Raw genomic sequence first — 17,798 nt, forward strand, 5'->3', positions numbered from 1 at the left:
ATGTGTGTAGTACTTAACTGTTTGACCAATGCATTACCTTGGGGTATTCCTGTATAGAGGTTGAGCTGCAAGAGAATAAGGGAATAGGTCAAATAGGGTTTAATCACAACCAAGTTGTAAATCTAAGGTGAAAGAATTAAAACGGGCACCCTTTATTTTTGGGGCATAGAATGTCTGTAGCTGCAGAACTAAACTACACAACAAAAATGGGCACTGCAATGAAACAGCATAGAGAACCACCTTTTTAAATTAGCAACTATAGGCATGCTCCTCAGTTCTTTTAATCGATTTAGTGACCTATTGTGGCCGCCAGGTGGGGCAGTAAGCATAAGTCAATACTTTGACAGGCTCTGAAGAACGTCAGAAAAGTTACAGCTTCACCCTTGCCAAACCCATGTGCCAAACCTGTGATAGGATAAATGACCCCTAATCAAGGGAATAATACAATTAGCCCGGATTAATCTATGGCATCCGGGAAAACAGCATTTCGTTTACACTGGTTTAGTAAATTATAGAATCCACAGATATAATGCGTCTTATTATTGGCTTTCATGACGAATTGTATCCTTAAAATGCCATCATAAATTAAGCTCGTGATCTATTCACTCATTTTAAGCCAAACTGTAGTTCAACACCCTCTCATGTCATTTCTTTACATAAACCAACGAATATGGTAAAACGTTAACACACGTTAACCACTAAGAGTTGGGAAAATTCACATCTAAAACAGATAATGTTTATAGCTCAATTTAACTGAACTTAAGGTACAGTTAGATTTCCGTAAAACCTCTCTAAGTGGTGTTTTACCTCGTGCCCGCGCAGGTGTGGCTCTCAGGCTCGTGCCAGTTACCCCTCCCCCCAGCTAAACTACAAACCCTGGCAGCGCGCGCCCGTGAAGTAATTCATTGTATCAGCTCGAGACGGGAGGTAACAGCGAGCGAGTCGACTGGTCGGCAGAAGCAACTCCACTCCGGGAAACACTGAAAAATCCGACTCCTACGGCATAAACTACAGGTAAACCTACTTTCTCTAATACCAGCTACTGTGATGTAGAACTTCTTTCTTATTTTTTACGTTTAGCAGCAGATATTGTTATTTTAAAAGTTACCCAAAGCTTTGAGAGGCCCTGGTATGAGAGCTAAAAGCTAGCGAGGTTGGCTAACGGCATGCTAAGTTAGCTTTTTCCCTAACCGACCTCAATTTCTGCGCTGTTTCCGCAGTTGCCAGTCAGTTGTGCTGGGAGGATATTTCTGTATTATTACAATAGGGAATCCCGTGGCCGAAACAGCTCGGCAAAACCGCACAGTGGACTGCTAGTAAACTTGGTAGACTCTTGGAAACTGAATTACAAAGATCGACTAGGATTAACGTTAGTGATCCATCTGTAGTCCAACAATGAGACTCTTTTTCTTGACTTGGCTTCACTGAGCAGGCGGCTTCCCCAACGGCTCAGAGACTTCCTCAAAAGCTATCAGGATAACGTTTGGAAGAAGTGGAGTTTACTGCGACAGGCTAAACGCTATAATGATACAATAAACCAACATTTTACTTCCTTGAAACAGAATAGACATACTTTGTCATCTTGTGGCCTTTATAACCACAGGGCACATAGTCTGTACGTGTGAGAGGTTTGAAGTTTTAACCTTCACTGATATAATGTTTCATACCCTGAGAAGTCATACGTATCATGTGTGTGGCTTGGTGCTTAGTTTGCGATGGGGCCACCCACCCACCCATTCTTCCACTGCGGACACACTAGCCATCTGTTGCCTCTGTGATGACGCCATCTTTCTGGTGACCCACCCAGTGGTGAGCTGGTTTAAAAACAATGTTTGACTTGACAGCGGGAGCTCTTATAGGGAAGACCACAACTTTTTCTTTGCATTTGCTACATTGGTCAGTGGCACAAACATAACGCCAGCTTATTTTCTAACTATCCAAGTGTGCCTATAATGGCCACCAGTGGCTTCCCAAGGATGCTGGTGCACTATCTACAACCTGGCTTTTTCTATTTTAATCAGAGAACAGTAATTTATATTTTGAACCTGTTCTGGGTGTGAATTGACATTTTGATTACATAGTTCACAAAATCGAAAAAACAAAATAAAATATGGTCAGCTCAGCTGAAAATTCCTCAGCTCGTAGATGTTTTCGCCTCACAAACAACAAGACAATAGACACATTTTATCATTTATCTATATTCCTATAGAAACTTCATAGAAAACTGTTCACGTTGTTAGCTTAAAAAAATCAGATCTAAATTAAAACCTAAGACAACTTTCTATGTCTGCATTTGGTTAATGGTTAATTAACATCTTTGTGATATTGTTTTTCATAGTTTTCTTGTATCCTTCTGTCATTGAATGTTGTACACCATGAGAAACCAAAGCCCCCCATACAGCACCTAAGGCAGAGGAGGGTGTAGGTAGGCTTTACTCCATGTAATAAACACTGTCTGTCAGCCTTGAAGCCATTAACTAGAATTTATCATCTTCTCTACTGTAATGGCTGGAGATGATTGATGGACTGACAGGTAATCAATTACATCAAATGAGTAGTGGATAAATCTGGCCAAAAATCCCCCAGTGGTCGTTCATTTTTGGCATTATACATTTTAATATCACTTACTAAGGTGACAAAGAAAGGCGTGATGGGAAATTTTTGGTTAGAATGTATGATCAAATGTGTATTTTGATTGACTTTCTGAAAGTGAGCATCTTTTATTCTGTGGAAAGTTAAATTACATTTTGTCCCAGCTCTCCATTTTCTCCTCTCTGCAAATATCATAGTCTCAATAGCTCTCATATTCAAGAAACAAATATTTTTCTAATTGATGCAAAAACTGAAGTTTAAAAAACAAATGCAGGTCATTAAAGGACTTCTGTAAACAGGTAGCATCTGTTTATTGAGGCTATAGAGTTGCCTTTAATTAGTTCACAAGCAGTTAGATTTTTATTCCTGTGGCAATTTGTGTGAAGGTCACAAGAGTCAGTGCATCGATTACCAATGTGATCAATCTGGTTGTCTTTGAAGATCTTTGACTGGATCCTGCATCCGTAACATGTAGGTTAGACTGATAATTGCATTATGATCCAGCCACATAGAAAAGGATTTCCATTGTGTACTTTTTCCAATGTGTGCTGCATATCAAGGGAAAAATAGTAATCTTCTGTTTCTTACAAAGTGATGGATTTTTTTTTTTCCAAAACGTTAACCACCCCCCAGAACTCAACGAGGAGGCAAAGAAATGAACACCTGCCAAGTTTCTGTCAGAAACTGAAATATTCATCAGCCAGCAGTCAGTCAACCATCCATAAGCCGGGGCTAATTTTCCACGCTAAAGGCTGCGTGGGGTACTTCCTGGCTTGAACACAGACAGGCGTTTAGATGTCACTGTTGCCTGTGCTGGGTTTTCTAAAGGCCAGGATGATGAATCATCAAGCACACAGTAACCATTTTAATAATACATTTACAACTGTGTCATTTAAGGAAACAATGCAGAATGATCAGTGTTAAAGTTAGAACTTAGTTGATCATAAATAGTATGTTTGATGAAAATGTAATTATTTTAAAGTGCAGGCTTGAAAGGCAAGTCTGCTGTCGACAAATTAAGTTTAATGGGTTCTTAACCAGTTAAAAAGAGACTAGAGATTAGTAATTATTCATTTAAGATGCTGGATGTTACAGAAGATCTGCTTAGTAGTAGTAGTTAAGTGGGATTCAAACGTTCCTTTATCACAGGAGTGTGTCGTTATGCTCTTTTTTTCAACAGTCTTTGCTAATTTGATTCCTTTGGGATTATCCTGTCTCTCTCCTTATCAGCTGTTTGTCCTTCTCTTTATTTCATCTCATAGTAATTTGTTGGCTAGCATGCATGTAGGCTGAGATTTGTAAAGATAGCTTGATTCTGCCAGGATTATAATTGAAAGGGAAGTGCATCTGTCACACTTGTAATTTTTGGCCATCAAAATGTCTTGCAGGACCAACCATTTAGAGCCACGAGAACATGGTCCAAGTGATGAGTGTTCACTAAAATATATGGATCTTAGAGGAGTGCTTAGTATTTGAATGACTGCGCCTTATTAATCATGGATTAGTTAAGACAATCGGCTGTTAACCTGGAATATCCCAGAATTTGTTTAAATGTGGGCACTTTTTAAAATCAGGTTCTCCAAACATTCTACACACACTTTTCAAAACAACCTAAAAAAGATTTCAGAGGCTACAATGGTGATGTGCATGCTCTGAGATGGTGACAGCTCAGTTTGAACCAAAGATTTTTACTGGGATAGATGCTTTCTGAGTCGCCACTGGCTAAACATTAATTACTTTTCAGCCAATACCACATTCGGCAAAGCCTTTTGCTGGATTCTCTGGGAACACAACATTTTAATTAATAAAAGTGTACAAGCAGCCATCAACCATTATTTACAATGTTCAATAATTAGCATGTGCAACCCTGTGACAGTAACTTGAAACAGCAAGCAGGACCTCACCTGTCTGCTCACATGTCAATGCGTACGGTTTGGTGTAGCTGCTGAAAGTTTACACTTTGGGGCTTATCCTTAAAGTTAAAGCACAGGTGTATAGCTACAACTCACCCAGTGCTGAAATGATTTGCCAATGATAACAGGTCTACACTCAGCCAAAAGGTACTTTGTGTATGCCTGCTGCAGGCATACCTCTGATAGTTGTTAGCAGCATTGTGTGCTTATGTTTACATTTTCCGGTATTGTACACGCTGATTCTACATGCAACATAGACGGTTAACTTGGATCTTATAAAAAGATGCACTAGTGTCATATTTTACCTTTTTAGATCAGAATTAGGATTGAGGTCTTGGAAACCGGGTCCTCATTTTTGAAACAGTTATATGTCTGTATTTTATTGTTACACTGTAGTTCTATGGTGTCTATGAATTTTCCACCTTCACACATTACTACACACTTCCTGGACACAAGAGTCAAGTGGTTGTTGTACATTTGATCCTCAAGGGCATGAATCAGTGTGGGTTTATCCTGGGTCACTTTGATTTGTCCAAAATGATCGACCACTTGGCTAATCATTATTTGGCTGCTGTAACAATCTCATCAGTGTGTGCTGTTTCCACTATCGTATGTCACCTCCCTCTTTGGAAACTGGAGTTCAGACACAACAGTCTCTGCTGTTAATGGAGATTTTCCTGTTGTTTTGCCTGCATATTGTGCCTCTTTGTGTTTTGTCTTGCTTATGCCCTGCTTAAATGTTTCCTGCATTTTTTTAGACGAAGGAGGCGTAACATACCAACCAAGAGATTTAAATCCGATACCTAGAAGTTATAAAAGTAATGATAATTGATTATACATGAGGTTTAAAGGGCACGTTTAAAGTACTCAGACATACTGTACATTTGTTGAAAGTTGTAAGATTAATAAAAAAGCAGGGAAAAAATTGTCCAGAAAGTATGCGTTGCCGTTTTGTTTACCGGGTTGAATGGAAAAAACATCTACGGGGAGGTAGATTCCTCACTGTTTCTCTGCTCTGCCCTCTCACCTGCACCACCTATTGTCCCTGTGTGTGGGCTTTCTGAGCATCGATACAGACAAACAAGTACGCCTACCAAGCACTGAAATAGTAGCCTAATCAACTCATACACTCAAAGCACATCAGTATTATGAATAAAATCAACCCAAAATGCAGTACTTGTGACTGTCAGTTTTAGGGGGGAAACTCTGTGGGAGTAACATGCACTCACCGGCCATAGCAAGGGCCCTATGGTTTCTGCGTTAACGGAATCACAGAATTGGCCAATAAAAATGGAATATACTATTTAATGCGGAAATTGAGTTAATTTGACTAAAATGCTGCTGTTTTTTTAAGAAAGAGGAACGTATATCTGAGGAATATGTTCCGGGGATCACTAAAAGTTTGCACAACTTGTGCCTCATTTCACAAATACTCACCCCGCCCCCTCCTAATCAATACAAAGCATGTCAAGCAGCTGCATGGAACACTGGCAAACATCAGGTAGCTCAACACGGGGCAGTACCATGTGACATAATGTTGCACTTTTTAGAAAACTCATCCGTGCTTCGAGTATTTAACCTCACCGAGAGAGAGAGAGAGTGAGAGAGAGTGAGAGTGAGAGTGAGAGTGAGAGAGAGAGAGAGAGAGAGAGAGAGAATAAGTGGATGTGTCTTAAAATGTTGGAAATATCTGACTGTTTCACTGGTTATAATTATTTTATATGAGGGTTATCCAAACAATGGCTCCTGGGCCAACTGTGGCCCTTATTCAATAAATTTAAGGTTCTTTCTATTTAATTAGTTAACATTTTATTCATTTAGATAAACAGGACACTCTTATTTATGGTAAAAATTAGTGGAAAGGTTAAACAGAATTCCAAAAAAATAAAACGGAATAAACAGAATTAAGAAAAAAATAAAACGGAATTTGGCAAGAAAATAAAATGGATTTCATAGGACCCTAGCCTTACCTGCTCCTCGTCTGCTCAGAAAGGCCAAGAAAAGGTTTCCCTAAATTTGGAGCAAGTCTGGATAGTCAAAAAATATTAGCAGAAGCAATTTGAAATCAGCAGAATAGAAGTTAGTTAGCTCAGTTAACAAGCTCACCTAAGGTAGTAATAGGTTAAATCTGAAGACAAAAACAAATCTATAACGCAAATGTTTGAATACCTCAGGGCATTTTACAAAGGTAGCATCCAGAGTACTTTAATAAATACAGCTGTGAGGATGAGAAAGGTTTTTTTTTTTTTTCATCAGTATGAAATAGATGTAACAGATGGAATCAGTGACTTTTTAACTTTTTAACCCAAAGTCTACTCATCTTATACAACTTCTGCTAAGAACAGATGGTCTTTTTTTTTTACCACGATCAACAGAAAAATATCAATATAGCAGAATCGATGAGGACAAAGAGTATTTAGGAGCTTTGGATTAAATATTACTTGTATAAATGTTTTTCCCTGGTCCTGGGTTCACAACTGTTACAGTGAGAAGATAGAAAGATGTCCCTTTAGAGCTCAACATTGACTTCCTACTTTTTCAGCTGTTCTGGTTTCAGAAGTAAATTTTCCTGCCAAATCCTCACAAAAAAACAAAGCAGCTACATGAATACTTGTGGCAAGAAAACATGGTCACAAACATTACAAAACAGGATTGATAATGGAGAGAAGTGTAAAGGTACAAGTCTATGTGCATAATCGTTTTTCGGAGTTAAGGAACTTTGTGTCCAACAAACATTGCATTTCCAAGTGACCGTTCAGTGTGCTGTTTTTCAGAATCTACACAGACCTTTTTTGTACATTTATCTTTATTGTTTCTTTTGTATTGTTTACAGTAATGTTACACGTTGTTTTGTGTAAATATAGTGCTTTATGTAGGCGACTAGTGTATATAGTGTGTAGCTGTCATTAGCTGTAGTTGACCGCAGAGGTTCACAGAGTAGTAAATCTTTTCATGTAACAGCAGGCTCCACAGTTCAGAGATGTTGCAGGACAATTTAGGTAGTGAGGTTCTTTTTTCTTAGATTGCAAACAAACCACATTTGTCTTGAAACAAGGTTTATATCAGATGAACTTCTGTTCCACATGGAACATATACAATCAGTTCACATTCAGGTGGTTTATAGTAACTCTACCTTGGATGGTTCTGACATTGTGGCCAATAATCAGTCTCACTATGGAGAATATTAATGGGATTTTTACCTATGAAACCGCACTGTGAAGTTCTATGGGCACTATGCAATAGTTGTTAAAAGGAGGGCACATTTTCATTTACCAGTTTTACCCGCTGGTCAGATGTTTCAAACATTTACCATAAACCCACCCACCTCTAGGCTACAGCTGCCCCCGTTTTTGTCTTCTTTTTTACTCAAGTCATGAAAGGAATGGTCTAATCTTTTTTGACACTGCTGTCCTACTTAGAGTATTCATCTACCGTTTCTAGGATGCCTGCTGCACCTCACACTGCTTCAGTGCATTTCAGGGTCAGAAACTAACAAGGCCGAGGGCAAAAAGGCAAAGTAAATTTTATTTGTGAGCTATAATTGACAAGACCATAAGTATATTTTGTGTATAATCATGTCACTGATTTTGCTGCAGGTATCTTGTGAGGAAGCATGTTAACGTGGAAATGTGCTGGGCTGAGACCTAGAGAGGGATTGAACATGCAGCTAGAAACTGAAGATAATGTGCATGGTTTTCAGTTGCTGAAATAGCAAGTATTACACAAACTGCTGAATGGACAAAAAACAACCAAGATCTCAGGGAAAGGAAAAAGGACTGTTTTTGGGTTAGAGACAATCTTCTTATCGAGCCTATGCAAGGCGGAAACAAATTTCAGCAGCTCATTACTTTATTTCAACAATATGCACACAATCCAATTATTCTCTCTCCATCTCTTGTATCTTTATTATTCAGTATCTCTGGCTAGGGGGACTAAGTGACATGGGAAATGTAGTTTTGCGAGGGATGTTGTTGTGAAATTACACAACTAGAACTGCTGCAGACGTACTGGAAGCTCTGTAGATGGATTTATAAGAAACGGAGAAGGTGTCAGGGAGTCAGATCTTCCCCAGCCTCCAGGTGAGTCATTATGATGGAGATGGCAGGTTGGAGAGAGGTGATTGACACTACAGTGCTACAGCTTTTAGATCAAGGAGGAAATAACCTTTCATGGATATGATTTATTAATCTCTTTATGTGGTTTCCTGCTGTCCTTGTACTGTAAGAGCGCCACGGTGCGTGTATGGTGTCAGTAGGAGAGTTGTCTCTGAGGCATTGACAGTGCTTGTTCTTGTACTTGGCTAGTGAATTAGTTGCGCATCTGCTCTTTTTCCAAATCCTGCAACTGGAGTTATCCTGATACCTTTTTTTCATATGTCATGAGAATTCTTGTTGTATGTTTTTTGTTGCAGTTATTTTATTCATTTCTGATATATGGAATAATTCTAGAAGTCATGGTTTGAAAATTAAATAGAAAATCCCCAACACTAAACCTACTTCCTGTGTTTTCAGACTACCATGTCTCAGTATAGAGACATCCAAGCTGCTCTTAGTCAGTGACACAAGCTTACAATATACTCATTTGCCCCAACTTCCCCTTACTCTGTCCAGCGCGCTTATTCTCTCACACCCACATTAACACTTCTGTTGAGTCTTCATTGACACATACTAGTATACCTGGAAGTAAATGATTCCTCCTTCATTCCTGGTAATGAACTATGCTGTTATCACATACTGTCCTAAACACTTCCTCTGACATAGAGGAATTCCTACGCTTGTTAGAGCATTTTCTAGATGATTTGCAGGATTACATGACTGTGGATTCCATGAATCTGCTGCTGTTGTTTTTTCTTCTGATGCTTGAAGTGGACTGCAGGGTTGGTCCTGGCTAATTTTGTTGTATACAGACTACATGATCTTTTTCACCTTACGACCTCAGCCGATACTCCAGATGTTAAACTGTTGCGTTTACCTGCACTTCTGATTCTACTCTTTATCTGGGTCTTCCTGTGGCTCTTTGATATTGACCTCTTCTCTGTTACCCTCCAGTGATGGCAGCCCTCCGCAAGAAGCTGGTCATAGTGGGGGATGGAGCTTGTGGGAAGACCTGTCTTCTGATAGTCTTCAGCAAGGACCAGTTCCCAGAGGTATACGTTCCCACTGTGTTCGAAAACTACGTCGCTGACATAGAGGTGGATTCCAAACAGGTGAGGCAACTGCGGTGGTTCTGCATCACTGCTCTTCATCTTTGACAATTACTCTTTTTGTTCAAGTAGTACTTAGGGGTAGGTGTATTGATCCATCGTATCACTTTCAAAGCTATTACCATATCAAATTAAACTACTGCTTGTGTGCAAATGTAAGCAGCTGCAATTTGAATTATGTAGCTATATCATTAAATAATTGAAGATATGAACAGCTCTGAGAACTCAGAGAATTTGCAGCTTCTTTCAACATTTTTAGCAATCCTCACTGATTTTGTAACTGTCGCAACACATCCCTGTCTTTGTGGTCTCACCAGTGGTTTATGTGCTGGTATAAGAGCTAATTTTGTTCCCTGGGTGATTAATCATGCTCCATGCTTTAATTCTACCTTCAGGGCCAAGTGAGCAAGTGTTGATAAAACTGTACTGCTCCATTTTCACATCTTTGCTCACATTGCAGCAGTCATCTGCTAAGCCTTTTCTGTTTCTACAGGCTGCATGGTTTCAGCTTAGTCACAAAACTTTATATGAAATGTCCAAATATTTCTGCACATTTTTAGTTCTTCTTTTGGGTGGGCAAAGCTATGTTTCACCTGATAATCAGTCACTTACTTTGCTTGGTACTTTGCTTGGTTTCCTTGGTTAGATTTTATAACGACTCACAGGCGGGTTCATCAAAAAAAGCCATCACCTGTGCAGGTTAGTTTTTTTTTTTTTAATCCACTGGAAGAAGATAAAAGATGTGGGGTTAGGCTTCTCATGACTTTCAGGTTTGTGATGTTCTGTACACTCTGGATAACTGCAGCACCCTGCCCGACTCATCAGTCATAAACTCTCACGACCTCATTCTGGGTTAATGGGATTCTGGGACCTAGAGTCTTTATTGGCTGGTTGATTTCCAGCCCTCTGTGCTGCTGAGGAGGACTAGAGCTGCCTCTTGTCAAGTGTCACACTTTGCAGAGTGTCTTGTTCTGGTTTCCTTTCCCTATTTAGCTTTGCAGTCTGCTCAGTGTTTTTATATATCATTGTGATATACTGTAGGATTCAGGATCTATGTACCAGAGTATTTATTTTGAACAAATACAGAATTGGTGTCTGATTTTATTCTGTCTTTCTTAGTGTCAAAAAGATATTTACTCTTAGATAGCCCTCTAAAGCTGATTTTTGTCTGGTAAATATAATCTTTCATCCATGCAGTGATATACTTCTGTTTTTATTTGATGAATTTAAATCTATGTATTTACAAGGAAATCCTTTCAAACTTCATCCAAAAATGTCTTTCCTTAAAATAAGAAAACAAGGCAGTCCTTTTATATGTAGTTCCTTTTAATGACAAGGCCTCCTTTTTTCTGTTTTATTTATTTGCTGGTTTCAAAATGTAATGAACATGGTATACTAACCTCTGCCTCTCTATTGTTCCTTCTTGTCTCCTCTTTGTCCCCCTTTCCCCACTCTCCTTTGTCCTTCTCGCTGCCCTCTCTAACCACAACGCCTGTGTGTGTCAGGTGGAGTTGGCTCTGTGGGATACTGCGGGTCAGGAAGACTATGACAGGCTGAGGCCTCTCTCTTATCCAGACACTGATGTCATCCTCATGTGCTTCTCCATAGACAGTCCTGACAGCTTGGGTGAGTAAAAACCACATACGCACTGAGGACAGACACCTACACTTATTAACACATGACTTACAGTATCACATCACTCTGTCTCCTATGAAAACGGAAAAATATCAGAGTTCGTAAAGTGTTTGCAGATTATGTCTTTATCCTGTTATGACTTCACAGGAAATGCTTACATCTGCACATACAAACACTTAGACAAATCATTAGTCATGCAATGGCATACAGCCATGCTGTAAAACAACAAGCCATGCTCACAATGATTATGAACAGCTATTCCCTGATCATATGAAAATTGCTTTGCATGAAACAAGGTGATAAAAGCTGCAGGTAATTAAAAGGATTGAATGAAAGGAAGTAACAGTGTACTAAAGGGATAGCTTGTTATACTTAAGACTGTGATTTAGTATTCCTCAGACATCACGTTTCTGTTTAAAGCACAGTTTTTGCTGACCAAGTAAGACTCTATCGCATGATGCTCAGTAGAGATAGAGCAGCACTTTGTGATATTTGTTCAGGCTCTGAATTATCTCTAAAGTGCCTCACATTTTAAATTAAATATCTTGTAAATGTTAGTCTCATCCCAGTGCTGAAATCTAGTGATTTAACCCGTAATTTCTTAACTCCACCAAAGCTTTATGATGGGTGTTTCTGTTATTTCTTGATTGTAGCAAGATAAAAGATACCAGCTTTTCTGTGTATATGGGAGATTTTTTTCGAACTCCATTTTAAGCTTTTGCCTTTTTTCCTTACAAATGAGACGTGCACAGACACAGTGAAATGAAACCAACTCAGTGTCTCAGAAAAAGATGGGTTGACCCCTCAAAATATTGCAAATACTGAGTTTACTGTATTTTATAGACACTGTGTCAGCAGCATCCAGTTCTAGAGGTTTTAATGCACAATTAAGAAGAAATAAATACACTGAAGAGTCATCACCATGCGCTGTTTAGCAGTTTGTTTTAGTTTTACAACCAAAATAATCCTTTAAATAGACTCAGTATTTACAAAATAAATAGAATATTGCTTTACAGTGACCTTAACTTACATTTCTTCTCCTCTGGTCTTAATCTCCTTCAAAGAAAACATTCCAGAGAAGTGGACCCCTGAGGTTAAACACTTCTGTCCCAACATTCCTATCATCCTGGTAGGAAACAAGAAAGACCTGCGAAACGATGAGCACACACGCAGAGAGCTAGCCAAGATGAAGCAGGTAACTTAAGTTTTCTTTTGCTTGATTTAAGATACTATTTAGACATTATTTTTATTATTCAACTTTTATTTGTCACCATTTTAAATTCAAGGTCTATTGTAATAAGGCATGTGTTAAATAATGGCTGAAGAACTATTTATAAAGATGTACCCTCGCATTTTTATCTGAAGGTGTTACTAATCATTACAGCTAAAAATGTAAATATTAGAAGACTGGTGTATAAGACATGAAATTCCAATGAACTATAAAGGGGTATGAATTGTATTTTGCACATATTGCATATACAAGTTTATCAGGACAAACTACAGTCCATTATCAGGCTCCTTCCTCTGACTCAACAGAATCCTTAAATAAAAATCAAATAGCAGAGCATTTAGTCTTTTTTGGTAAATATTGATGATTAGGCTGGCCAGCATATTAACTAATATATTCTGGACTTCAAATATTCACAGCTATCATGAACTTGTTTTAACAAAGGTCTTGGTTGTCTCTTTGTCAAATAGGAGCCAGTTAAGTCAGAAGAGGGCCGGGACATGGCTGGCCGCATTCAAGCATACGGCTACATGGAATGCTCTGCAAAGACCAAGGACGGTGTGCGGGAGGTGTTCGAGATGGCCACCAGGGCAGCACTGCAGGCCCGTCGTGGCAAGAAGAGCAGTAAATGTGTAGTCCTGTAAAATGGGCAACACATTTGGACTGTTTTCCCTCTGGACTGCTGTACCCAGGGGGCTAGGGCTTGGGAGGGACAGAGGGTAAACTAGACAAGAGAGATGGAGGGGAAGAAAAAAAGTGCAGTATGTGACTACCGCTATAAAATGGCTGTTGGACTGAATTTACCCTGGGACTTTGATTTGGGGAGCTATGACGGAGATGGATATGTGGGTGGAGGGAAGGAAGGAGCACAGTAGATGACTACCCCTGTTAAACATTGGACTATTAACCCATGGGCCTACCATCAAAGTGGGGGAATTGCACCAGCCACCAGCCTAACGCTGGTTCATTTTGTCTCTTCAACAAGCCACTTACACTTACGAAGATCTTTGGGAGGTCCTGGTCTTGTCTAAAAATCTAGCTGACATATTAAAGTGATTGTTGGTGAATTGTGGGATTTTTCAGTGACTGAGTGTCAGTGTGAACAACAAAAAGGTTTACTTACTTGGATAATTTGATACGTGGAGGAGTTGCAATCAGACAGCACAGTTATGAGTACCACTGATGAGAGCCACCAGTGTGTTATTTATTCCTAGGTGTGCTCACCTGGACTTAGGGCTACATGATGTGGAGGTGGACTGTTGAAGGGATCAGAGGGATGATGTGAAGTGGTGTGTGTGTGTGTGTGTGTGATCATATTGAGATTGTACTCATCACATGAGGGCAGGTGACAGTTTTGCACATCCAGCTTTCTTTTTTATGCTGTAGTTACCTAAAGAGGTTATTTAAAGAGCCCCAAAGTGGACAAACCCTCAATGAACTCTTATAAAGCAAGTTCTTCTTAAAATGGTGCTTAGAGCAGGTGATGCTATTCATCAAAAATGTATTTCTGTTGTCAGAGGAGGCATTTGGAAGTGTTCATTCTGAGATGGTTGTTTCATCCGCTGCGTCAAATTAATGGTCACATGTGGTCACATGCTCTGGCCGTTTGCCTTGTATTATCAGAGAAGAGTGAAGCTACATGCTCACGTGTCCAGCTCAGTCTGTCACTGTTGCTAATCCCATCCCATGATTACAGACTCTAAGTGATGAACAGAGTCACAGCTACCTGGTTGTGGGAAACATTAAGATTAGCTCACAGTCAGTACATTGACATGCAGTTAGTGAAAGGTGAATTTTTGAGCTAGAATGACTGAAAGTGTACTTAAAAATGCATGCAAACGTGTTGGAACAACTGAAATAGAACTAAACCCATTCCGTGAGATGTACCAACACACCTAGACAACGCTGTTGGAGATGGATTTACTCATGCGTGTATACGCCTTACTTGGACCAAACTGCTCAACAGTTTCCATGCTGGACTTTGACTCTAAAGTCTGTGAGCATAAATGCTAAGTATAGCAGAAGTCATTTTGTCATCTACCCTTGGATATCACCGTAAGCTAGAGGGATAGGAGGAATTACATTTGTGCCAAAAGTAAAGCAGAAAGTATGTATGATAAAATGGAGTTGTAAAGTTTCATTATACAACAACCTTGCTAACTAGTTGGCAAGGTCAGCAAGGAGTTTCATAATAACCCACTGAAAGGGGGCATATCACCATCTACCGTAACTGAGACAGACATGTGCCCATCAATAAATCAAGTCTCCCACTGTGCATGCTAGTTCAAGGACAGCAGTCCAGTTGAGTTGCCTGATGGAGTTATAACTGTAACTCAGCTATGCATGTGAAAGTACTGATTGCAAGTTAACCAACTTCCTGAGCTTTGAATATTCCTCAGCAACTCTAAAGGCACAAAGGAGTATACTACTCCCCTGGAGAGCATCATTGTTGGTTTGTCTACTTTTTAAAGATTCCTTGAATTGTATCAGTGGAAGTAGCAGGTAATTTGTGCACCCTCCGAATGACAACGGTAGCTTCCTGCCCTGCAGAGTACAACCAGAGCAAACTCTGCCCTGGCTCATCCCTTCCAGTTTCCACATAGCTGACTGCTGGTGCTCATCTTACCCTGGCTTTAGATCAGGTTGAAGAACAAGGAGAGGAGTGAAGTGTGTTTACATGCACACCTACCATAGATCTCTAGACCAACACCCATTTCTTGTACAAGGGTTAAATGTAAAATAATCAGTACTAGTTAACCTTTGAGAGGAAAGATGTGCCTAAAATGACTTGCTGTCCACCAAATATGTCAGCCTTTACTGGTTAATTGTTAGTATCTTCCATGTCATTAAACATTTTATTTTAAAAAAGACAAAGATGGCACGTGATTGGACCTTTTTACAAAATAATGAGCACGGAAATACCAGTATTTTAAGGTTGGGCAGCCAGATAAACTTTGGGTTAAAACATGTTTAAGAGAGAGAGTTAACTACCTGCTGTATGCTGGAAAATTTTCTCTTTAAGGTCCTTCTGTTCTAAAATTGGTGCAAGTGAGCAGCTATATTTGGGATAATTGAGCCCTCCCTGACCCTTCAGAGCTTCACTGCCAGGTTCAGGGAGTCTTTGACAATGTACCCTCTTGTTCTTCTTCCTGGCCTACCGGGAGGAGCCTGTTCCAGAAACCCAGTCTTGTGATTTTTTTAAAACTTTATTTCCTGATTTTTAAAAGAGAAAAGTCATAAATATGTTGTCTATCAGTATTTAAAATAGGAGGTGGACGATAGGGGACTGCTTATGTGTTGTTGCTTTAGTTTATTCTCATGTGCTTTAACTGAAAATTCCTGATGATTACACTTGGGTGTAACTACCCGTCAATCATCACTGCCAAATGCTGTTGTTAGGCAGTCAGGAGAAAGGCTGGCCTCTCGGCTGCCTGTCTAGAGCATCGCAAGGACCACGTGCTGGCTCTTTTTCTGTTTGTTTGTTTTATGAACACAAACTCAACTGAAGAGACAAAAAAGGAAGAAAAAACAATGCAAGTCTCCTTATTATGTACAAATCATTTTTATTTTGACTTTTTATTGTATTTTTAAATCCTGATTTGTGGATGCTGAAGCAGTGATGTAAACAAAGGAACAGGAAAACCAAGCTGTATGCAAAGTCTGTAAATATGAAATGTCAGTTTGTTCATACTAGACTATACACACGCACAGGACTGGAAACTGTATTTGTAAACTAGCTTTGGTTTGTGTAATAAATTACTTTCTATAACACTCAGCTGTTATTCACTGTGGGGTATGAATGGAGTGATGGGTAAATTGTGAAATGAGCTGTCCAAGTTAACATCCCACCCTCTCCTTTGGCCTGCCAGTCCTCATCCTCCACCCAGTGCAAAAACCCCTCACACCTACCACTGCAAAACCCTGTCCCCACCCACCATTGTTAGACAAACACCACATTAACTCATAATTGACACACATGTGGCGGTTTGTGTTGAATTATGTAATGCAAAATTTGACATGATTAAATTCTCTCCCAAATGAACTGTCCTATTAAATGGCATGCAAATATGAGGATAACAGAGAGGGAGCTGCTGAAACAGAGTTCAGTCTGAAGTGTAAACTGCCTCAGTTCATTGTATGTAAATGTGCTCTCCCCATACCTTCAAAAATGCTGAAATCGCTTACTCTTGAACCCAAATGTGCAAAATCAAGGTTGAGCTGTTTTAGTGTTCGTGCCCTTTGCTGAACATTGCATGCCATCAAATATAGATCCTTATTTAATAGTTCTGTCTGTAGTGTGGGGTTATAAATCTTTGTGGTACAGCACCACAGATCATTGGATCATAAAAATCCACAGCAGTCCTCTTGATTGGATGAGAGAACCATAAACCAGGACCAGCAGACCTGATGAATGACACTCGTGGGTCATCCAAACCCTCAATGTCACAGTACATGAAGTGATTTTAAAGAGTTCAACAGAATACCAAAGCACCAAACCAACCTATTATGTCAATCAGACGTTAGAAATAACTCAGAATAGAATAAAATAGACATATAAAGTTGATCTTTTACATGCCTGCTCAAGGTTTACAATTGCAAGCCAGTAGAAGGACAGTGGTGGGTTAAGAGGGAGGGCAGGTGTGGCAGAAGTCGAGTATCTTTCATGGTGTTCTGTAAGAAAGCAACAGACTGTAGAGCCGGTCAGGTGTATGGGAGTTGAGTTTATATATCAGATCTTTTTTGTCCAAATCTAATCAGTTCACTCTCAAGTCCTAGAGTAGATTAAAAGTTGACAAAAATCTCTTAATGCGTTCTTGAAATATTGTCCTTGAAAATATGAGATCACAGAGGCCTTTATCTTGCACCCTCTCCAAAATGTTTCATCAGGAGAGACTTGATACAAGTTTAACAATAATTTATTTGACAAATTTTGATGAAAGAGAAATGTGCGACATCTGGCGATCACACTCCATTGTGATGACTTCATGTACTTGAAGGGGTAGGGAGGCAGACAGCAGGAATTGGATACCCCCTTATGGAGTCTAGATGCTGGTTGTGATTTTGATGAAGGATGCAGGATCAGATGAGGAATAGACTTCTGAGAAGCTGGACTGGGTCAACAATGAGGTGGCTTAGAGGAGGAGGTGAAGGTTATGTAGGATCAGATAAGCAGAAGACTTAGGAGGATCCAGACTAGATGCTGATGAACTGAATGGAGGTGGCTGGG

At 39.6% G+C, this 17,798-nt stretch overlaps 1 protein-coding gene across 1 annotated transcript; it reads left to right on the forward strand.

The window, feature by feature from the left end:
- The first annotated feature begins 884 nt into the window (after window positions 1-884).
- rhoab (ras homolog gene family, member Ab) lies at window positions 885-16,342 on the forward strand. The gene is made up of 5 exons (XM_041800449.1): window positions 885-1,014; window positions 9,554-9,711; window positions 11,214-11,334; window positions 12,408-12,538; window positions 13,042-16,342. Exons 2-5 carry the CDS (start codon window positions 9,556-9,558, stop codon window positions 13,213-13,215), a joined length of 582 nt encoding a protein of 193 aa, XP_041656383.1. The 5' UTR covers window positions 885-1,014; window positions 9,554-9,555; the 3' UTR covers window positions 13,216-16,342.
- Window positions 16,343-17,798: the final 1,456 nt, after the last annotated feature.

The sequence above is a fragment of the Cheilinus undulatus genome, linkage group 11 (genome assembly GCF_018320785.1).
Source record: "Cheilinus undulatus linkage group 11, ASM1832078v1, whole genome shotgun sequence".
Classification (NCBI taxonomy): Eukaryota; Metazoa; Chordata; class Actinopteri; order Labriformes; family Labridae; genus Cheilinus; species Cheilinus undulatus.

Bases quoted from the DNA above. Each gene is read 5' to 3' on its own strand.
- rhoab (XM_041800449.1), top strand. From the start codon at position 9,556: ATGGCAGCCCTCCGCAAGAAGCTGGTCATAGTGGGGGATGGAGCTTGT. The intron at 11,335-12,407 runs GTGAGTAAAAAC...TCTCCTTCAAAG, and splicing joins AGACAGTCCTGACAGCTTGG to AAAACATTCCAGAGAAGTGG. The intron at 12,539-13,041 runs GTAACTTAAGTT...TTTGTCAAATAG, and splicing joins AGCTAGCCAAGATGAAGCAG to GAGCCAGTTAAGTCAGAAGA.